The 22,125-nt window shown below is 47.1% G+C and overlaps 6 protein-coding genes and 2 pseudogenes across 9 annotated transcripts; 3 read left to right on the top strand and 5 right to left on the bottom strand.

Moving 5' to 3' along the window:
• Positions 1-208: 208 nt before the first annotated feature.
• Ir60e (Ionotropic receptor 60e) lies at positions 209-1,927 on the top strand (the record flags this gene model as incomplete). Its single annotated transcript, NM_138083.3, is given in 1 exon segment — positions 209-1,927. A coding segment is annotated over 1 exon segment (1,719 nt).
• Brca2 (BRCA2, DNA repair associated) lies at positions 1,900-5,309 on the bottom strand. Its single transcript, NM_138081.4, has 3 exons — positions 4,436-5,309; positions 4,304-4,375; positions 1,900-4,244 (listed from the first exon to the last, which is right to left on the bottom strand). Exons 1-3 carry the CDS (start codon positions 5,178-5,180, stop codon positions 2,146-2,148), a joined length of 2,916 nt encoding a protein of 971 aa, NP_611925.2. The 5' UTR covers positions 5,181-5,309; the 3' UTR covers positions 1,900-2,145.
• An 82-nt stretch (positions 5,310-5,391) lies between these two features.
• Positions 5,392-9,607, top strand: CG4612 (uncharacterized protein). 2 transcript variants are annotated; one of them, NM_001259564.2, is made up of 3 exons: positions 5,392-5,766; positions 5,830-6,707; positions 6,939-9,607. In NM_001259564.2, the coding sequence occupies exons 2-3, from the start codon at positions 6,009-6,011 to the stop codon at positions 7,161-7,163; spliced, it is 924 nt and encodes a 307-aa protein (NP_001246493.1). In that variant the 5' UTR covers positions 5,392-5,766; positions 5,830-6,008; the 3' UTR covers positions 7,164-9,607. The 2 variants fall into 2 exon arrangements, with proteins under 2 accessions (NP_001246493.1, NP_611924.1); NM_138080.4 differs by having other exon boundaries at positions 6,939-7,776.
• Positions 9,608-9,651: 44 nt separating this feature from the next.
• Positions 9,652-10,112, bottom strand: Ir60f (Ionotropic receptor 60f; annotated as a pseudogene).
• Positions 10,113-10,333: 221 nt separating this feature from the next.
• Ir60d (Ionotropic receptor 60d) lies at positions 10,334-12,058 on the bottom strand (the record flags this gene model as incomplete). The annotated part of the gene is made up of 1 exon (NM_001144285.2): positions 10,334-12,058. The coding sequence occupies one exon, from the start codon at positions 12,056-12,058 to the stop codon at positions 10,334-10,336; it is 1,725 nt and encodes a 574-aa protein (NP_001137757.2).
• Positions 12,059-12,328: 270 nt separating this feature from the next.
• Ir60c (Ionotropic receptor 60c) lies at positions 12,329-13,657 on the bottom strand (annotated as a pseudogene).
• Positions 13,658-14,022: 365 nt separating this feature from the next.
• Positions 14,023-15,796, bottom strand: Ir60b (Ionotropic receptor 60b; the record flags this gene model as incomplete). Its single annotated transcript, NM_001144283.2, has 1 exon — positions 14,023-15,796. The coding sequence occupies exon 1, from the start codon at positions 15,754-15,756 to the stop codon at positions 14,023-14,025; it is 1,734 nt and encodes a 577-aa protein (NP_001137755.1). The 5' UTR covers positions 15,757-15,796.
• A 364-nt stretch (positions 15,797-16,160) lies between these two features.
• On the top strand, positions 16,161-21,973 carry Letm1 (Leucine zipper and EF-hand containing transmembrane protein 1). Of its 3 annotated transcripts, none has more exons than NM_138078.3 (5): positions 16,161-16,250; positions 16,611-16,945; positions 18,310-20,627; positions 20,688-20,984; positions 21,042-21,973. In NM_138078.3, the coding sequence occupies exons 2-5, from the start codon at positions 16,873-16,875 to the stop codon at positions 21,393-21,395; spliced, it is 3,042 nt and encodes a 1,013-aa protein (NP_611922.1). In that variant the 5' UTR covers positions 16,161-16,250; positions 16,611-16,872; the 3' UTR covers positions 21,396-21,973. The 3 variants fall into 3 exon arrangements, with proteins under 3 accessions (NP_611922.1, NP_726453.1, NP_726454.1); NM_166674.2 differs by having other exon boundaries at positions 21,042-21,717; NM_166675.2 differs by lacking the exon at positions 16,161-16,250 and having other exon boundaries at positions 16,484-16,945; positions 21,042-21,717.
• The last annotated feature ends 152 nt before the right edge of the window (positions 21,974-22,125 follow it).

Genomic DNA, 22,125 nt, shown 5'->3' with positions numbered 1-22,125 from the left:
TGCAACTCAAACAGCTAAAATGACTTGAGTTATTTGCTAATATACACTAGGTTAATGGAAGAGTAATATGACATTTGTCTTCTTGAGCTTTGGTTTGATGGGGTGGATGGCAATTAATCCATTATCCTTTTAAATGCAACCTGAAAATATTTTTGCCTTGTCATGTGGGCATTCTACGCAGCCTATAAAAGCATTTTCCCGCTGCCTTATGGTAATTAAAATGATTTCTTTTCTGCTGGTGTCAGTTCTTCTGTGCTTGGTCGGGGCTTCTGACTCGGAATCCATGCAAGTCCAAGTACTCCAGGATCTCAATTTGGCTCTCCAAACGGAGCTCAATGTGTTCATCGATTTTGAGTGCTGCGCCACCTCAGAGATACTCCACAAATTGGACTCGCCGAGAATTTTACTCTCCTCCAACTCGAGGGAAGCTAGAGATCTTAGAATTCGGGGAAACTTCACAGAGAGTACCCTTATCATAGTAAGTGTAATGGATTCAGATCTGAATCCACTGGTTGCCAGTCTTCTGCCACGCTTGTTGGACGAGCTCCATGAGCTGCACATAGTGTTCCTGAGCAATGAGGAACCAGGATTTCCGAAACAGGACCTCTACACCTACTGCTTCAAGGAGGGATTCGTAAATGTAATTCTGATGAGCGGAAAGGGCCTCTACAGCTACCTACCGTATCCTAGCATTCAACCGATCAGCCTATCAAATGTGTCCGAGTATTTCGATCGCGCAAGGATAATTCGAAACTTTCAAGGCTTTCCTGTCCGCATACTTCGAAGCACATTAGCTCCTCGGGACTTTGAGTACTCCAACGAACAGGGTGGCTTGGTGCGAGCAGGATATTTGTTCACAGCGGTCAAGGAGCTGACTTATCGCTATAACGCCACCATCGAGAGTGTACCCATACCCGATCTGCCGGAATATGATGTATACTTGGCCGTTGCTGAAATGCTACATACAAAAAAGATCGACATTGTTTGCTACTTCAAAGATTTCAGCTTGGAAGTGGCCTACACAGCACCACTTTCGATTATCCGCGAGTACTTCATGGCTCCCCACGCCCGTCCGATTTCCAGTTATCTGTACTACTCCAAGCCCTTCGGCTGGACCCTTTGGGCGGTCGTGATTTCGACTGTCTTGTACGGAACCGTAATGCTGCATCTGGCTGCGCGAGGAGCACGAGTCGAGATTGGAAAGTGCTTGCTGTACAGCCTCAGCCACATCCTATACAACTGCCACCAGAAAATCAGAGTTGCTGGCTGGAGGGACGTGGCCATCCATGGCATTCTAACGATCGGAGGCTTTATACTGACCAACGTCTACTTGGCCACGCTCTCCAGCATCCTCACATCCGGGCTGTACGACGAGGAGTACAACACTCTGGAGGATCTGGCCAGGGCTCCCTACCCCAGTCTGCACGACGAGTACTACAGAAGTCAGATGAAGGCGAAAACCTTCCTGCCCGAACGGCTCCGCAGGAACAGCTTGAGCTTGAACGCCACCCTGCTAAAGGCGTACCGGGATGGGCTCAATCAGAGCTACATATACATATTGTACGAGGACCGCCTGGAGCTGATCCTGATGCAGCAGTACCTGCTGAAGACGCCGCGCTTCAACATGATTCGCCAGGCCGTGGGTTTTACCCTCGAATCCTACTGCGTGTCCAACAGTCTGCCGTACTTGGCGATGACCAGTGAGTTCATGAGGCGCCTGCAGGAGCACGGGATCAGCATCAAAATGAAGGCGGACACTTTCCGGGAGCTCATCCATCAGGGAATCTATACCTTGATGCGCGATGATGAGCCGCCGGCTAAGGCATTCGACCTGGACTACTACTTTTTCGCATTTGTTTTGTGAACTGTGGGACTGATTTCGTCTCTTCTCGTTTTTTTCGCGGAACTCGTAAGTGGGCACCTTTAAGGAAGTTGGTTAGCGGGTGGCCCTTATCGGATCGTTTATTTCCTTATAAGGTGCACTTAACAAAAAACGCTTATTATGATAACTTATACAATTATTCAATCTGTCATGATGAGACCACTAATGGCATACCTTAATTAATTCAACTAAATCTCTACCCATTTCAAATCGGCCAGCGGTTTAAATATTTTGGGTATAAAGCAACGCTTACTTAATGTGTACTAATAGCGACTTCGACTCAGACCAAGTCTTCGACTCTTTTTGGGTTGCATGCAAATAGGGGACATGTCCTCCGCATCCTGTCTATTCTTTGTACAGTCCTTGGAGCGATTTAAGTCCCTGTCGGCCAGCGGAGTACTTGTCGAGGAAGGCTTGGGAGCGAATCGCTCCATAGTGGGTAAGGCGCAGGAAGTGGAAGTTTCAGTTGACAAAATGATCTTTCGCTTTCTTTTTAGTGACAGGAGGTTCCGGCGAGCTATTACGGACTTCTTGGTGGCCTGGTCCAGTGGTGATTTGCCGGCAAGTTGCGATAGTGAGGAGTGGATCTCCTGCGACCTTCTGGGTGTCCTCACCAATGGCTGGCTACACAGCGGATGCTCTTCCTTTGCAGAATGCTCCACGAAGAAGTCGTGTTTGAAATGCTCAATATCTGAGGTATTTTTTAGACTTTGTACATTGCAAAAAGTTGGCTTGTTGGCACTGTCTTCTGCCGCCGCTTCATCTACGAACTTGGCATCAATATTTCTCGATTCCTCAGAGATCACAGTTGGTTGGTTCGAGTCAGTGCTTGCATCGGCGGCTTGAAATTCACTCATGAACTGTGCAACTTTGATTTTCGTATTTTCCGAAATCACAATTCCTTTATTTGAAGCGGTACGAAAGCCGAAGAATTCGGTCTCAGATACGGTTTTAGTATTCACAGCCTTATTATTTTCAACATTTATTGAATGAATCTCATTGTTTGGAGAGGTGGGTAGAACATCAGGAAAATCGCTTGGCTGCCACCCGTTTAATTGGTCTGTAGCTTTAGACTGGGCCAGAAACATGGCTCCTCTCTTCTCCATCGCCTCGGTAATCTCAATGGCTTTGTTTGACGCTGTTCTAAAGCCGAAAAACTGTGATTCATTTAAGTCACGGCAAACTGGGTCAAGTGTGGGTTGATGCGGTTCCCGCATTGTAGTATCAACGACCACCAACTTGGAAGCTTTCGATCGCATTTCCTCTGAACTCTCTATTGATCTTTTTAAGGCTGTATCAAGTCCAACAGACGTCGGTTTGTCATTTGGCTGATGGACTAAATAATCATTTTGTTGAATTGTTTCTTTGGATTGAAACTCAGCCATAAACTCTGCAGTTTTGATTTTCATCTTCTCAGAAATCGGAATTGCCTTATTTGAGGCTGTGCGAAAGCCACAAAACTCGGGCTCTGCTATAGTATCGTTATTGAGAGGACTGAATTTTCCATTTATTTCTCCAACGTCAACTTTAGCTATTGCATTGTAGGTTTCCTTACCATCCAATATTTCGATGGGCTTGCTTGGGGCTGATTTGAATTCCGCACACTGTGTTGATTCCATTACTTGACTATGATTATCGGAGTATTCCTCAGTACGTAAGTTGCACTTGTGACTAAAGTGATATAGGCCGGATACAACTTTGTCTACAAACTCTTCGCCTTTAATTTTCATTTCTTCCGAAACCTCGATAAATTTGAAGGACTTCTTTCGAATGCCATTAAGTTGATGACTGCTTATGGTCTGACTTTTATTAGGAGTCTGCTTTTCTGGTTGCTCCTTGTCGTCCAGATTTATTGAATTGATGTTTTCTTTAGGCCCTTGAATTGCGTTTTTGGAGGTTGATGGGCCATTAGAGCACTGCATTGGTTGCCAATCATTAAAAAGAAACTCCTCAAGAAGCTCGCCGTCGTTCAATAGGTTTTCTTGCTCTGCAGCATTAGGCTGATCCAGAATAGTAGTTCCTTCGTTTTTCGTGTTAATATCACAAGATTGTTTTGAGGCTCCTCTAACCTTTGATGCATTTGAATCTTTGCTACTTTTTTGTTCTTTCTGGGAACTTGGCTCCAACTTTAACTTTTTATCGGGTATATGTTTGATTACATCTTTGGAGATCTCGGGCAGTTCCATCGGAGTTAGCCATTCACTTAGTGGTATGCCTTCTAATATGAAGTTTGTGTTCTCCTCTATGTCAACATTTTTTGCTTGCGTTTGGCCCATCAAAAGTTTCTTATTTTCAGCAATTTCGACATCAGCTTTTTTCAATGTAGAGTCTGCATCAGACCAAACATTACGTTTTCCACTTTCTATAAATAAGGGTTTATATTAATGAACTTCGCAACAACATAAATTGCATATGAATTACCCAATCGGAGGCGCGTAGTGGGAACCGATTGCATGCTATCGCCATAAATAGTGTCTGCCATAGTTCCTGGACCTACGTACATATAAAAGGAGTTACAAATGTGTTTCTTGCCATATCGATCCCACTCCCTACCTTCCTGCTCATGCTCATTTTCATAGAAAGAGGCCTCAAATGTAAATCCGCTCTGCAACAGGTCATCCCTCAAGTTCTCCAATTCAGCGTTGAAACACTCGTCACCAGAATCCTGCCTTGCTTCGGTTGGCAGATCTATTTGCGATGGGACAGGAGTCGGACCGGAAGCTGTCGCGGTCGCGGAAAAGTATTGACTGAGGTTCAAAAGGACCTCGTGTATCTTCTGTGATGAAGCATCGAAATCACAAGCCATAGATGTGAACGAAGTATTGAGATCCCTCTGCACGGAGAGGCCTGAGGAACCTCTACGCTTCTCGTTTTGAACGGCCTTGTGGCTTTTGGGATCCCTCTTCCGGCTGTAGGTTCTGATCCTTTTGTTGCGAAATCGAAACCACGGCTCCGACTCATGGCTGGGCTCATCCTCATCCTCTGCGTATGTTGGAGACGAGCAAAAGTCGCTCATGATCATCTCGACCTGGTCCTCGGGCGTGGGCTCTGCGTAGGACAAAATAAGATCCTCCACGGCGACGAAGTCGCTGTTGTCCACCGCAAGCCGCTCGTGACCCCGAGTCCGTCGAGCGATGGCGAAAGTCTGGCGATCGGCTTCGCATATTTTGGCCATTTCGTCGATAATGTTACTCCGATTTGCCGCCGCGGAAACTGTGGCGCCACGTTCGCGCGCATGGGCTCCTCTTCCTTGGGATAGCCTGTTCGGATGACTTCCCGATGCGCCATTCTGGTCCATCACGTCATCTAATTGTTTAAATGTGTTTTATTTGAAGTAAGCAAGTGTCCAATGCTTTTGTGGTTGCATTTCCAAAACAAGGGGTGCAGTGTTGGTAAGCGTTGCTTTGATGGCCATTATCCGCTAACTGTGGAGGGTGGACTTGCTAAGCAATCGGGAGCGAGAAAGTCATCGATGGTATGGCCAAGAACATGAAGGCCTCACGTATCGATGGCAGATGCATCGATGTTTTTTAACATCACTAATCACTAGTAGCGACAGTTTTTGCATAAAATACAATTAAATAATAAAGGGCCATCGCCGAAGCTGCAAAAACCAGGTTTTACACTGCTGCAATTGCTGAAGAGTCTAGTTTAGGTGCCACTCGAAAACAATACCGGAAAGTGTTACGCGAAAGCCCAGCAGAGCCCCAAAGAATCAGCCCAAAAGTGAAAGCCCCCAGAAAAAGTAAAGTACAAAAGAGCGAAAGGAAGAGCCAGAGAGGTAAAGAAAGAGAGAGCGAAGAGCGTTGAAAAGAGTCTGTGCGAGAGAAAAACGATTTTTTCAACTCCGCGAATCCTTGGTCATATTCCGTGTGCAAATCCTGGTAAGTGGGCATTCCGCTGGATTACGACTAGATTGGCCATAACGCAGATTCCCGACATCCCAGGTAAATCGGGAAGTGAAGTGAAATACTAGGACCAGGACAAGAACGCCGTCAAGATTCTCGGGCCCATCTACAGCGGTATCCAGATCCAGAGCCACGGCCACCAGGACGCAGAATCCACCTACAGCACCTACAGCACTCCACTAGCCGCCACCACGCTCCACAAACAGCCAGCAGCCATTATGTTCGTCAACTCCATGACGTTCCGCGGCAATCCGGCGAACTACCACCAGCAGCAGCCGGCCCTGAACCACCACACGCTGGCAGCGGCGCACCACCAGCAGCAGCTGCACCACCACGCCGCTGCAGCTGGTCACCTGAGCCACGTCGGCGGTGGGCACGCAGCCAGTAACCACCTGGCGGCCGCCGCTGTTCTCGGACGGCATGGCCACAACTCCCTGGGCAGCGGGCACACGTCCACGTCCTCGCACTCGGCCAATGTGGGCGTGGGAGTCGGCGGGGGAGCTCTGGCTAGCGGCTCCACTGGGGGCAGCGGAGGCAACAGCTCTCCGGACAGTGGCAAGATCTATATCAAGAACCTGGAGCGGTCCATCGACAACAAGGCGGTGTACGACACGTTCTCGGTGTTCGGAAACATCCTAAACTGCAATGTGGCCAAAGACGAGGATGGCAATTCACGCGGCTATGGGTTTGTGCATTTCGATTCGGAGGAGGCCGCCCGAGCGGCCATCGAGAAGGTGAATGGGATGCTGTGCAATAATCAGAAGGTGCATGTGGTCAAGTTCATACCACGGCGGGACCGGGAGCAGGAGAAGGCCACGCACTTCAAGAATCTGTATGTGAAGAACCTCAGCGAGGAGTTCACCGAGCAGCATTTGCGCGAGATGTTCGAGCCCTACGGCCGCATCACCAGTCACAAGGTACGTTGTTTGGTCACCTCATCTTCCCTACGGGGATGTTCGTGGGGCCGGGTGGTTGGACGACAACCATGTGGCACAGTTTTGCACTCTCTTAAGTCCTCTCTTGCGCCATTGCTGCGCATGCCCATGTAGCCACGAGGAGTTTGTGACGGCGGGGAAGATGAGGACTCCACCTGGCCCATCTGTGCTAATTTGTTTATATCATCGATTTGCTTTCTCCGATCCTTGCAGCTCATGCTGGACGAGGAGGGGCGCTCCCGGCGTTTCGGTTTCGTCGCCTACGAGAACCCACAGTCGGCGCTGGCCGCCGTAATTGGCCTGCACGGCAAGCAGCTGGGCGACAACAAGTTCTTGTACGTGGCAAGAGCCCTCAGCAAGGCCGAGCGGCAGCAGGAGATCAATCGCAAGCTGGAGGAGCGCAAGCGGCAGAAGGCCGGCCAGATATTCTACTACTAAGGCTTCGGCGGCGGCAGCTGATCCAAGGACATCGCTAGGAGTTGACTTGGAACCCACACACATACAATACACACCCATATATAAACCTATATAGATATTTACGAGAAATTGTATCGAGCAGCTAGGCGGACATTCAGGCAGCAGACGGACGGGAGGCAGCTCCTTCGCATATACACTTAGATGTAGGCAAAAGTCTTGCAACACAGTTGAAATTTATAGAAAGAACACAGGGCAGAAACAAAGGGAGGGAGAGGCAGAAAACGAGCTCTCAACCGAAAGGATTTTCTAGGCATTAGGACAACAATTTCTTAGCACTCACTAGCGTTTTTTTGGAATTAGATGTTTGTCTTTACTGTTGAATTTAGTGAGCAGGGGCTTTGCTGTCAGCTTCTCGCCTAAAGAACACATTGCGTACACACACGTATTTCGAAATGTATTTACCCACACAAGGCCAACTTTCACACTGGCCCCTTGGCATTAAGTCTAGATCGTGCGATCGCAACTAGAGCTACGCCCAGCTCAGTCCTGGGCAACATATGAATATTTACACTTACCTAATATATATGTATTAAAACCAAACTAAACCAAGAAACAAAGCAAAACGAAAACAAACAAAAAAAGAACAAAAAACAAAATGGAAAAACGGAAAAAATACAATTGATGTAACCCCTATTAACAAGTGAAGCACCCACTCCACGTATATACATAACATATACATATATCTAATGTAACTCCACACGCTGTAGTTAGAAAGCGTTTATAATACTCACAACTCCCTACGCTATAACTAAACTTTTGACGAGGAAATCAAGTGCAACCATTGCGAAAGCGAACCCTACACGTAATTTATAGAGTAGACGCCGATGCGGACGAGGAATAGGTCAGAGCTGGAGAGGAGAGATCCGATATGGAATTAGCAGGGGCCCAGCGCCTATCCTGCGGACAGTACATGAGTATTAAAATTTTAGCGATTACAAGACATTTTTGTAATTAATTGTACATTGTTTCAAGTAGCAGAAACTAAAGTGAAACCACAAAACAGGACAGCAAGACAGTAACGACCGTAATGTAACGTGAACAAGATGAAAGTGAAAAACTAATTGAATGTAACCAATCCAAGAAGAAGTGTACACAGTGCAATGTTTAAATCTTTTAGAATATTATTATGGATACAAGGCACGAAAGAAATCGCAAAATCGAAATAATTCAAAGCACGCTGTATGTAGGCAGGCGTGTGTACAAGTTTGAAATGAAAGCAAATACATGCATAATTTAAGATTATTGAGCTTAATTTTTAAAGTGTTTCCGAGAACAGAAAACGAGAGCAAAGTGAAAAGTAAGAGGAAATTATTAAGATACCCTACAACGCTAAACTCACTCGAAATTTGTAAGATTCAAGTTTTGCGTCTAGACATATACACAATGTATAGTTAAACAGTACCACACACAAAAGAGGAAAATTAAACGACATAAAATAGTTATAACGATGGCAATATTTAGGATGGCATAATTAACGAACCCTCATTTGACCATATTTATTTCCATTACACTTCATTTTGAGCTTAGGTTGCCCGCTCCCCGGGGAGCTGGCGATGTTACGACTCTAGTTTCCAGGACAAAGTAGGATTAGGCCTCCACAGTGTAACTCACACAGAACATATGCAATATGAATTTACAAGACAAGCAGGAGAAATTACGCAATTGAATAATATTTACACGAATGTACAAAACAAAAGAGAAAGAAATGAAATTTATTTTCCTTTGCCAAGCAAATGCAACATACTTCTTATTATTATTATTACGAATTATAATTGTAATCGAACTTCATCTTTGGTAATTGCTTTTGCAGAATTTACCTAAAAACAAAATAAACGAGAAACTAAGGAAAGAAACACCCAAGGATAACCCTTTTATAGTGCTAAATTTTTAGAGTACAAGAAATGTTTGTTCAGTCTCACAAAATTAATTGATAGTCCCATTTCGAGTCCCATTTTGAATCCCACACTCCACACCAAGTTTAATCAATTGTGCACGTTTGCTAATGAGACACCACCATGCCACACCACACACGACACCTGCATTCGAATCTACTCACAAGATCCTAGTTTATTTGAACCTTTGCTTGGACTGGGGCGTTTGTGCCCCTCGAAGTCCGATTTTAATGACTAGCGAACCCACAAGGAGCACAGATAATAGCGACACGGATGGCGTATAATATATGCATTATATATGTAATTCCATTGAAGCGAAATCCTAATTATAACATATTACGAATACCTACTTATTAACAAACCTAAAAACAATCGAAAATGAATAATGAAAAATGAAAAATGAAAAAGAACAAGAAACGGAAAACATTTAACGATGAAAATCAAGATGCAGTGAGCAGAGACATGTGAAACTTGAATAAAAAAATGCTTTTGCAAAAAGTGTTTGAAATTGCGACCCGTCGAGTTCTTAATTATAAACTTGATTTGATTTATCCTTAGTACATTTAAATGGGTGGTCGTCTCAATAGATCCCACTTGAAGCAAGCGATCTCCACAGCTAGCATCCCTATGCCGATCATGGTGCCTCCCAAGTAGGCAATCCAAACGTAGTACAGGTCGTGATAGGGCGATCGTGGTAGGGCGATGGCGCGGGATCCACGGTGTAGTTCAGTTTGTCTCCTCAGCAGAATCCAGGCAAACCAGAGCTAGCATTTTCCTGCTGACTCTTCCTTTAAGGTAGATACTTTGATTAGCATTGAAGTTCAGGTGTGGGTAGCGTTCAAGGTCGAAGTGCTCCCAGCAGACATCGTTCCCTCCAGCGCCTCCAAGGAAGAGTAAGGTTTCAAATGACAGCTCCAGCCTTAGAGAAACAAGGATTTTGTTCAGGTAAAGCACTTCTTGTTGGGCACAAGTGAAGCCCAAGCAAACCACTGTTTGCTATATTTAAATGGAACCGCATCTTAGAAGCAACGACTTCGGCATATTTCTGCAAAAGTTCTGGCTGGGCTGCATTTATAGGGCCGAAACTAGTTGGTAGTTGGGAGTTGGTAATAAATTTCCAATCACGGGCAAGACTAAATCTGTAACCATTAACCCGTGCAAATGAGAGAACGTTTAGCATTCATTCGTGGTAATGTGGCCTTTATTGGTAGTCTGGTTGGGGAGATACGAATAATCCGTTTAGAGTGAGGAGTTCCCCAAGTGCCACCTGTAGTGAGCTACCTCCAATAGGAGCGCCAGACAACTAATGATAGTTCCTCCCAGGAAGGCCAGCCACACGATACGAAAGTCGTTCCACTTGAGATCGCAGTACGGGTTACCCTCCTCCTCCTTGTACGAGATCTTCCCGAGAGCCACCAGTTCGTAGTAGCTGCGCCGGAACCAGTAATAGTACAGTCCGGTCTCGCGAGTTAGAGCAGCATAGCGGAGAAGGGACTTGTGGAAAATTGAGTTCCGTGGCAGCGGCAAAGACATAACTTGAAAAGGCTGGAGCACCATGTCGTAGGATCGTCGGAATAGGGGTCGCCGTAGCCTCACTTGGGACAGCTCTAGAAAGGGCCAAAGGCTGGTGGTCACTGGGTAGGCGTAGGAGGGATCCATTGAGATGCGCCTTCTCTGGAAATCCGTCGAGTTCGTGAGCTGAAATATACTGCCGTAGGCTGTCATAAAATCTGTGCCCAATATCAATGACATGTACTTGAACTCTTCGGGGATGGTAAGGACTTTTAGATGCAGGTAGCGTAATTGATCCCACTCCAGGATTCGATCACTCGCCGGCGGATGTACGAGCCACGTCGTCAGGCTGGCCATGTAGTAGTTGCTCAGAAAGAATCCACTTAGCAGGAGCAGCGAATAAATAAGCATCAGCTTGGGGGAGAGCCTTCTCGGAAGCACAATGGGTTGTGCCAAGGCTCCTCGCAGCACCTTATCCGCCAGGTAGTAGCAACGCCAGCTGGGCCCCAGGCCCACTTCGATCCGATGAGCATTGCCGAGCACAGCACCCACAACAACTATGATGGGTAGCAGTCTCTCTAGGCCCAGCTTGACGAAGAGATGAGCTCGCGGAACGGATGTCTCCATGGGCAACATCAGGAACCAGCTGGAAATCTCCATGTACACATGCTGCTTGTCCGTCTTGTTGTAAAGTGGAATGATTCCCAGTGGGAAGTCCACGTGCTGTATCTTCGAGAGCCTTGATATGGTTAAGTGCCTCATATCGTCCTCGGGCACGAGGCCCCAGGAAATCCTCAGAGTTCCATTAATGCTCTCCACATAGTTCCGTATGAAGGTATTCAGGTATCCAGCCAATTGGCGCTCTCCCTCGGCATTCCTGTAGCACATTGTGCGTGGCATTATGTTGCCGGGCAGTGCACTCACTATATGCCCACCAAGATCCTTAAGTTGTGGTTCGAAGTATCTATGAATTTCCACCAGCTTTCGTTTTATAACGCGGAATGTTGGGAATGCCTGGTAGCTGTAGATGAACTCTTTACTAGAAGCCGTAAGTGCCAGGACATTTAGCATGTTTTCTCTGAAACATCCCAGGAATAGTGTATCGTGTATATGCTCCTCCGAGGATGCGAATAGTAAGGTGGGAGTATCTCGCATATCCTTAAGACTTCTATAAAGCAACTTCACTGCATCTTCGCTTTCGGTTTGCAAGCAGGCAAGTGCAAGCATCTGTGAGTTGAAAGTATCCTGTGGATACGCGTTGTTCTCCCCTCTCAAGTTTAAGATGGGAACACCCGTTTCAAAGGGCTCCAGGCTCCAGCACGTAGAGGAACCTCCTACGAGCAGAATGGTTTTGTAATGTAGCTCCTTCCCAAGGGACATCAGCAAGCTGCTCAAGAAGCCACTCCGATTGCCAATCGAACTAAGAAACGCAACGTATATGGCAAGCCGCATTTTTAAGGCGACTGCTCACACTGCTGGGGTAGGATAAACTGCAACTTGACAGAATTTTCACACGGATCTGAAATCCGAATCTAAATGAGTCAAGCAATTAGAGACCACCAATCTTATGAGTTCCATAGTCACTGCTTTTAATTGGACTGCAAAGAGGGAAAACTCATTTAAAACATTCATGCAGGAATGAGAACCAAGAAACCAGGATATATTCCAGAGAGCAAGTACCATTTATTGGTAAGTCAAAGATTGTCAGATTACACAATTAGTTTATTGGTGTGTGCGTTTCCAGAGCCATCTGTGGTACCCAATCTCGGCCAGCAATGCCAGGCAACTCACGGTAGTTCCGCCAAGAAAGCCAAGCCAGGCAAAGAGAAAATCCTCCCACTTCAGATCGGAATAGGAGTCATGAACCCAGTCCTCCTTGTAGGAGATTTTGTGGATCGCCACCAGCTCGGAAAAGCTTTTCTTGAACCAGAGCAGATAAAGTCCGGCCTCACTTGTCCGCAACCTATATTGCTTGAGGGAACTGAGGAATATTGAGTTGTTCGGCATGGTCATACCCATGATTACGAAGGGCAGAAAGACCATCTCCTTGGAGCGCCGGAAGATGGGTCGGTGCAGTTTGACTTGGGCCTGCCTTAAGAGGGGCCACAAGGTGCCCGTCACGGAGAAGGCGAAGTGCAGCTCCATGGACATCCGCTGGGTCTGAAAATCCGTGGAGTCGGCTGTCTGAAACACATCGCTGTGCGCATCCACATACTCCGCTCCCCTTATCGACTTCAGGTAGTCCATGTCCGTCGGGACCATAAGGATCTTCAGCTTGGCCCTGCGCATTTGATCGAAGTCTGTAACTGGATCACTTGTCGGGGGTTGTATGAGCCAAGCTGTGAGATAGACAATCACGTAGTTGCTCACAAAGAAGCCACTCACCAGAAGCAGCCAGTAGACAAACATTAGTTTTGGGGATAGCCCCTTCGGAAGGACGAACGCCTGTGCCAGGACTCCCCGGAGCACCGTATTGCCCATTGAACAGCACCGCCAGCTAGGAGTTAGGCCAGCTTCAAAGCGATGTGCGTTACTTAGCACGATGGCTAGAAGGATTATCAGCGGTATCAGGTATAGCGATATGCCGAACCTTATGAAGAATCGAGCTCGAGGAAGGCTGGGCTCCATGGGTAGCATGAGGAACCAGCTGGAAATCTCCATGGCGACGTCCTTGTGCAATGTCTGGAAACTGAGACTGCCCAGCCCCAAGGGGAAGTCGACGTGATTGCTTCCCGTTAGGCTGTCCATATCGAAGTCACCGTCCTCCGGGAAGAGGTCCCAGCGGATCTGCAGACTGGCGTTAATGGTGCTCACATAGTTGCGGATGAAGTGGCTGAGGTATCCGCCCATCTGCAGCTCTCCATCCTCACCTTGGTACACCATAGTTCTGGGCATGATGCCATCTGGCACAACCTTCAGGACACATCCCCCCAGATCCTCAAGCTGCGGCTCGAAGTACCGACGCACATCCTTCACCCTGCGCTTTACAACTCGAAGAGTTGGGAATGCCTTGAAGCTGTAAACGAACTCCCTAATGGAGCCATTGAACGCCTTCTAAAAGTAAAATAGTCCTGTAGCCCAGCTCATCCTCTAGAGATTTCAGCATATTTCTCAAGGAACCATCATGTGCCCCGGCCAGGCAGGCGAAAGTGAAGAATAGTGCGAGCCGCATTTCCATGGCGACTATCCGAAACGAGCTGCTAATACATACTGCCACTCTGCTGCTTTGTCCACAGGGTAATGGTTACTGCGATTAGATCTGGTATCCTTCAGTTATACCGGAAAGCAATAACAACGAGTTGTTACTTATTTTAATGGCAGTCTAGTGCCTGCATTTATGAGTGCCTTTATCCAATTAGGATTCCCAGAGCAATGCCTAATAGATATTCATAGTGTTTATTTATTCAAGTTCAATGCTAATTTTGATTTAGTTGCCACCTGTGGTATCCAATCTCGGCGAGGAGTACCAGGATACTAGCGATGGTTCCGCCCACGAAGCCCAGCCACACGTAGCTAAAGTCCTGCCACTCGAAGTCTCGATATATCTGATGATCACCATTCACTTTGTAGTGGATCTTCCGGAGGGCAACCAACTCGTTGAAGCTCCGCTTGAACCAAAACTCGTACAAGCCGCTCTGGTGGGTGAGTGCCCGGTACCGATTCAGTGACTTGTGAAACATTGAGTTCTTCGGCAAGGGCATGGCCATGATAAGCAGCGGTATGAGCACCATCTCCCGAGATCGTCGGAACTCTGGCTTCGGCAGTCGGATCTGGGCGTGCTCCAGCAGTGGCCACAAGGTGCACGTCACAGGATAGGCGTAGGATTGGTCCATAGCCAAGCGCTTGTCTTGGAAATTGCCAGATTTCGAGAGTTCGAAGAGATCGCTGTTGCTCTCCGTGAATTGCTTGCCCAGGGCTTTGGTCATGGAATCCAGCTCGGAGGGGACAATAAGGACTTTCAGGTTCAAGGTGCGCATTTGCTCCCAGCTGTGGATTGGATGTCCCGAGGGGGGATGCACGAGCCAGGTCTCCAGACTGGTGATGGAATAGTTGCTGAAGGTGAATCCATTCAGCAGGATCAGCGAGTAAACCAGCATGAGCTTGACGGAAAGCCTTCTGGGTAGGAAGAATGCTTGGCCCAGTGTTCCTTGCAGAACTCTGTCTCCCAAGACGTAGCAGCGCCAGCTAGGCCGCAAGCCCATCTCAATCCGATGGGCAGTGCTCAGGAGGATTGTGAGCAGCAGCAGCACTGGCGTTACCTTCTCAAAACCCAACATGATGAAAAATTGAGCCCGAGAAAGGGAGGGCTCCATGGGCAGCATGAGGAACCAGCTGGAGACCTCCAAAGGAACGTTTTGGCTCGTCGACCCGTGCTCAATGCCATGCATGCCCAGTGGGAAATCCACATCATGGATCTCCGAGAGCCTGACTACCTCACCTAACTGGATCATGCCGTCCTCGGGAACCAGATGCCAGCAGACCTTGAGGGTTGCGTTAATGGTGCTCACATAGTTCCGCAGGAAGGGGTACAGATATCCAGCCAGCTGGCGACTTCCATCCGGGCTCTTGTAGACAACGGTGCGCGGGATAATGTTGTCGGGCAGAGTAGTGAGGGTATGGCCACCCAGATCTTCGAGTTGCTGCTCGAAGTACTGGAGGATGTCCATAACGTTGCGCTCTATGACACGAAATGTGGGAAAAGCCCGAAAGCTGTAGACGAACCCCCTGTCCAATCCTTTGAAAGCCAAGACATTAAGCATTTTTCTTCGCAGACACTCCAGAAAGACATCCTGGACTTTGGAATCCGAAAGGACGAATAGTATGGTGGGCGTGTCGCGCATATCCTCGAGATTTTCGTAAAGAGCCTGCATGGTGCTCTCAACGTTTTCGTTTAGGCAAACTAGTGCCAGTATATTCGTATTAAGCGCATCTTTAAGATACAAACTTTGATTCGCATTAAAGTTCAGAATTGGCACCGCTCCTTGAATGTACTTCTGCTCCCAACACGATTCAATTTCACTCGCACTTTCTACGAGGAGAATCGCTCTGTACTGCAACTCATTCTCGAGAGCATTCAGAATGTATCTTAGGGATACGCAGTGAACGTCCACCAATCCGATGGCTATGATCAGATACAAACTCCGCCTCATTTTCGAGTTGTCTGCTCTGGAGTGCGGAATCAAGTAGACTGCACGAGTTCTCAGGGTTTTTGGGTAATTAAGAAGTTAAGTCGTATAACTGCCGGAAAAGTACGCATTGTTTTTGGAACAATGGTTAATCGTATGTCATAGGATTTAATTGGAGCTGTGTGTTAATCGAAAGTGGTCTATTTTTGTTAAGAACAAGCTATAAAATGCTAAGCTAGATAAAAAAAAGGTTAAAGTTGCAATATATGTTGCTATTGAAGATGCTTCGATTTAATTCTTCATTTCATGCATTTCTTCAAATACATGGCTCTACATTTTACACAACTATTTTACATCGTTAGTTACATTACATGTGTCTGTAAGCGCAGGAGTCCCCCTAACTATGGCAATTAACATTTGGTATTTTTTAGCACTCGCAGAACGGTCTCTCTGATGTCAAACGTGAGAAAAGTGAAAAAACAGACGGTTTAGTTTAGATTTTATTATTTACTAGCACGGTAGGAATGACAAATGGATTACATATAAGCTGCACTGAGGGCTCGATGTAATCGGCGGCTAAATTATAGGCGTGATTTAACCGGTTGTCACTCGCACGAAATGCGATACTTCGAAATTTGTTGCTGTGTTGTGTAATTTGGTGTGAAGGAGTGTGCGAGGCAAAAACAAAAACAAATCAAGATCGCGCGATATTGCGTCGATGACGTAGCTCAGTGCGTGCGTGCGTGTGTGTGTGTGTGTATGCCTGTGTGTGTTTTTGCAGCCGAAAACCAATTTGGGATCTAATCAATGTATTGACTTTTAACCAAATCGGCAGTAGGCTAAACCAGAATTCCCACCTTCTATTTACTTTCCATTAGGCGAGAATCGTGGGAAGGAACCCGTTACTTGCGCCAACGAAAGTGGAACAGAGAAGCACAGCGAGGACGGTTACAAGCGAAATCAGAGAAAAACAAAGGCGAAATAAGGCAAAAGCAATCAGAAGTCGAGCGACAGAGAACCCAAAGATACACAATCCACAGACAGTTTGTCGGAAATTCAAAATTCCATTTGAAAATACTTTGGATTCGGTTTGGAGGCCGAGCCTAGCCACGCCCCCCTGCACCACCACCCGCCACCGCCATGAACGCCCTGCTGCGTCACAAGGGACGCAATCTGCGGACGAGTCACTTGGCCCAGAATGTCTACAAGCGCTGTAAGTTGGCCAAAACTGGGAAGCGAAGGCGAAATCGCGTGAAAACTTTCCATTCGCGTGTGTGTTAGCGGGCATTTTGTTATGACTGCACTTTCGCTGGAAAGAACAGCTGACTGGCTGGAAACTGCGACGTGCGCTGGAAGTTATGTAGTGGGGGGCTTCGAATTTATTTGTTTTCGAGTAAACACCAAATTTATCATTCATTCCTAGAGTTCTTACCGGTTTCGGAGCTCTACTGACGTATCAGTGCTTCGAAAACTTAGCTGCTAATTTAATTATTCGTATTGTTTTCAACGATTTGTTGACTTTGGATCGCGACAACTGGCAATCTTATCTTTCAGCCTATACATATGGCTTAATTTCGATAATATAATTTCTTTATCTTCAACATCTTGCACCACACGCCGAATGGTTCTTTTAGGTTATAAAAGATGGGATTATTCTTATAGACCTTGGACAATTTTTGTATCTACTGGTGACTTATAATGCGACAGATTCAGATTTCGTAGGAAATCACCTGCCAGGGAAGAGGCCCAAAGACCAGCCAGGTACCAGCAAGACCAGACAAAGAGGCACCTGCGGGAAAGTACAGTCATAGTCCAGAGCAGATAGTATTGTTTACCCACAATTGAAACAATCATAGAGACTTGAAATAGGTCGGAATTACCCGCACCTTCTCCACAGCAGTTCCTCTTCTTGTTTCCCCTCCTTCGACTCAATTGCAAAATCATTTACCTTGAGCGTTTGCCAAGAATCGGAAAATCAAAAAAGAGAAGACAAAAGGAAAAGTGCGCTGTAAACAAATGCAGTCGACGCGGCCGTCTGAATGTTTGCTAAGCATGTATTTATAGAGGTTGAGAATTCTCACCGGTTGTGCGAATTTTCGTTTTCTCGCTCTGGGATTTATGTAAGCTCCACTCCAGGTGCTAATTTATCTGGTCTGTCGTCGGCAATCTTTGCCTTTCTATTATCAACTATCGAGCTCACTGAAAATCCCAACAAAATCTATAGTCAAGCGGCAGTGCGCTTATCAACCACAAACTTTTCCCATTTTTTGTAGCTATGATTAATAACTCATTAGGTGTTATTTCTTTCGTTCTTTGTTTCCTTATTTTCCTTTGGCCCTTCATCTGCTCTTATTTTTATTAAAACATGAAAGGCTGTTCGGGAAATCGTATGGAATCAGGTTATTGACCTGAAAGATTCCTTTGTGAGAATATTACATTGTTTTATTTCTTTGTTGTAATTTAATCGGATATACAGAAATCACTTGAACTTTCCAGTTTTTAAATATAGCTATACTTATCTTACTAACTTCGTATTATTTTTCTTACTTAACATATTTTTCAATATTTTTTTTGCAGTTCTTAAATCGAACTGTTGCGCATGCAGTTCGGTGAACGTCACAGATGAACCCGCCAAAGAAGATGAACTACCGCGAAGATCTGCTTCGACCTCGGTGCTGGAGCTAAGCAGATCGCTTGGCACTTACCGAAGGTTTCAGCCACATGCCAACTATGGATACGACTACTCCGGCTATGGATTTAGGCATCTGCATACGAGCCGGACTTTGCTGGAGACGTCCAGCTCAAAGATCGACGCAACAGTCAAGAAGCTGAAAAACCAGCAGAAGGAGAAGGTGGAGGAGATCATGAAGGAGGTGGCCAATGGACAGGCCGCGGCAGTTCGTGCCAGCAGTGCCGCTACCGCCACGGCCTCCTCGGAGAAGGGTCAAAACGCTAGTGCGACCGCGGGCTCCACGTCGGCGACTGCCTCAACGACGTCTTTGGCCAAGACCGCAGACAAGTCGGTGGCCAAGCCAAAGAAACCACTCCGCACACGGATTTGGGATGAGCTGGTGCACTATTACCACGGCTTTAGGCTGCTCTTCATCGATGTGGCAATTTGCTCTAAGCTCCTTTGGCGAGTGCTCAACGGCAAGACGCTCACGCGGCGCGAGAACAAGCAGCTTCAGCGGACCACCTCTGACTTGTTCCGTCTGATCCCCTTTTCGGTGTTCATCATCGTGCCCTTCATGGAGCTGCTGCTGCCGTTGTTCATAAAATTCTTCCCCGGCATGCTGCCCTCCACGTTCCAGACTTCGACCGATCGACAGGAGAAGCTCCGGCAGTCACTTAGCGTTCGCCTGGAGGTGGCCAAGTTCTTGCAGCAGACCCTAGATCAGATGCCCGTCCAGCACAAGGAACACAGCAGCGAAGAGGCCAAGCAGTTCGAGGCCTTTTTCACTAAAATCCGGAATCCCACTGAACCAGTGAGCAACGATGAAATCATCAAATTCGCCAAGCGATTCGACGATGAGATCACCTTAGATTCACTGTCCCGGGAGCAATTGGCGGCTCTTTGTCGCGTCCTTGAACTGAACACAATTGGCACCACCACGCTGCTGCGGTTCCAGCTGCGTCTGAAGCTGAGATCTTTGGCCACCGATGACCGCGTTATTGCCCGCGAAGGAGTCGACTCCCTGGACCTTCTAGAGCTGCAACAGGCGTGCAAGGCACGTGGAATGCGGGCATATGGCCTAACGGAGGAGCGTCTTCGTTTTCAGCTTAAGGAGTGGATAGATCTCTCCCTGAACGAACAGGTACCGCCTACGCTGCTGCTCCTGTCAAGAACCATGCTTATTTCCGACGACAGCATCACCACCGATAAGCTCAAGGAGACGATTCGTGTGCTACCGGATGCAGTGGGTGCCCACACACGGCACGCTATCGGGGAGAGTGAGGGCAAGGTGGACAACAAGACGAAGATCGAAATCATCAAGGAGGAGGAGCGCAAGATTCGCGAAGAGCGCGAGGAAGAGCGGGAAGAGACCATCGCAAAACGATCGGCCATCAAGGAGGAGATTCCCGCTCCTTATGTATTTGCTGAGAAGTTGTCGGGTTCCCAGGATCTTCTGGATCACAAGGAACAGTCCTCGGTGTCCGAGACGGACAAGGGCATTTCCTCTACCGATGTACAGCTGCTGTCTGAGGCCCTAAAGACACTCTCATCTGATAAACAGCTCGTGGTGGAAAAGGAAACAATCAAGGAACTCAAGGAGGAATTGGCCGACTATAAGGAGGATGTGGAGGAGCTACGCGAGGTGCGACAGGTAGTCAAGGAGCCTGTGCGCGAAAGCCGGGCGGCCAAGTTGCTCTACAATCGGGTCAACAAGATGATTTCCCAACTCGATAATGTGCTTAACGACCTAGAGGCCAGGCAGCATCAAATCAAGCAGGCGGAATCCTCTGATTACGCGGCGTCCAGTCCCACTGTGGAACCACAGCAAATGGTGCACATTGACGAGCTGGTCGCCACCATCCGGCGAATGAAGGAGGCATCCGATGAAGAGCGATTCAAGGTTGTCGGGGATCTGCTGGTCAAACTCGACGCGGACAAAGACGGTGTGATTTCGGTGAACGAGATCACCAAGGCGGTGCAGAGCATCGACCGCGAGGCCACGAATATCGACAAGAAGCAGCTGGAGGAGTTTACCGAGCTACTTTCCAAGTTGGCGTCCCGGCGACGACACGAGGAGATCGTGCACATCGACGATTTAATGAATAACATCAAGGTGTTGAAGGAAACTAGCGATGAGGCACGACTTAAGCACATCGAAGCTGTACTGGAGAAATTTGATGCCGACAAGGATGGCGTGGTGACCGTCAACGATATTCGTAAGGTAATAAAATCATGTTCCTTAGGCTGAACATACACTCAATTGGTTTGGTGTTCCTTACAGGTGTTGGAATCCATTGGTCGTGATAACATCAAGCTGAGCGACAAGGCCATTGAGGAACTCATCAGTCTGCTTGACAAGGAGCAAGTACTGCAGGCAGAGCAGAAGATTGAGAAGGCCATTGCTAAGAGCATGAAAGAGGCTGAGAAACTGAAGTCTGAGGTGGACAAAGCGGATAAGGACTTGTCCAAGCTTGTTAATGATATTCACGATTCCGCCAAGGAGATTCAGGATATTGCCAACGAGATGCGTGATAAGGAGGAAACTGTGCCCGATAAAGCGAAGGAGCTAAAAGCAGAGGTAAGTCTTTGGTTTTGACATACAGTGGTCAGCGTTCTAACAGATCAGTTTATTTAGCCCGCATTCAAGGATACGGCCAAAACATTGAAGGACAACGCAAAGGACCTGGACGATTTAGCGAAGGACCCAAAGTCAGACCCCAAATCCCCGACAAAGGCTTCTACAGGGTCCGGTCCAGCCGGACTGTCAGGTGGAGGCCCCAGCAGTGGCAGTAGCGGTATTGCCACCGGATCAACGACGGAATCAGCGCTCCGAGAGGCGGCCGAGCGTCAAATGGAAAAGATCCTGCCCTCCACAGACATTGGTCTGCCCCCCACGATACAAACACCATCGCAACCACCGACGTCAAAAAAAGCAACGGCCACTGCGTCGACCCTGTCCACGACGATAACGGCCAAGAAACTGCTCTGACCAGTCAGACGGTCCAAGAAGGGAGATGCTGAGACAACTCTTAAGCGTGAACCTAAGCCGAAGTGATGTGTTGGAGTAGGGGCGGTGGCGGTGTTGCTCGTGTGTCCCATATTGTTCCGACTATGCAATGAATTAACTGTTACCATTTAACATAAACGTAGCAGGATGAGGAGAGTTTGCTATACTTAACGCGTGGCTGTAGTACGGTATCTTCTTTAAGTAAGGCACAAATCAGAAACTACTAGAAATACATAAGAATGTACACTTTACACATATATCTTGATTTCCAACGACCTAGTTTTACATAAAACCCATTCGAAGCAAGTTGTTTGTAGCTCCTTTTTATTTGGCCCAAATTTGCGAAGCGATTGTGATCATTAGGCGAAATGTTAATTTACGACTTATTCATCTATTAATACGTACGTATATCTATCAAGCAAGTTGATTCGCCCGACCGGTTTTCAGGTAATACCGAAAGGTGGCGAGACATTGGAGAATAATTAAAACCACGTGATAGATCTAAACAATAATGTGTGTGCTTGACTTAGCAAACTGAATTTGTAAAAGTGTTTCGCAATAAAAGTTAGTATAAAAACAAAAGACGAACTGTAATTACGGGAAAACGAGTCGGAAAGTGCCCTATTATCTGTGAACTCGCCTTGAATGCCGATGCACAAGTTCTAAACGGCTATATCACCAATTTCCTAGAAACTACTGCTGAATGGCCATT

The sequence above is a fragment of the Drosophila melanogaster genome, chromosome 2R (assembly GCF_000001215.4).
Source record: "Drosophila melanogaster chromosome 2R".
NCBI classification, from domain to species: domain Eukaryota; kingdom Metazoa; phylum Arthropoda; class Insecta; order Diptera; family Drosophilidae; genus Drosophila; species Drosophila melanogaster.
Note: the sequence above shows the minus strand (reverse complement) of the source record. Positions and strands in the feature narration are given on the sequence as shown.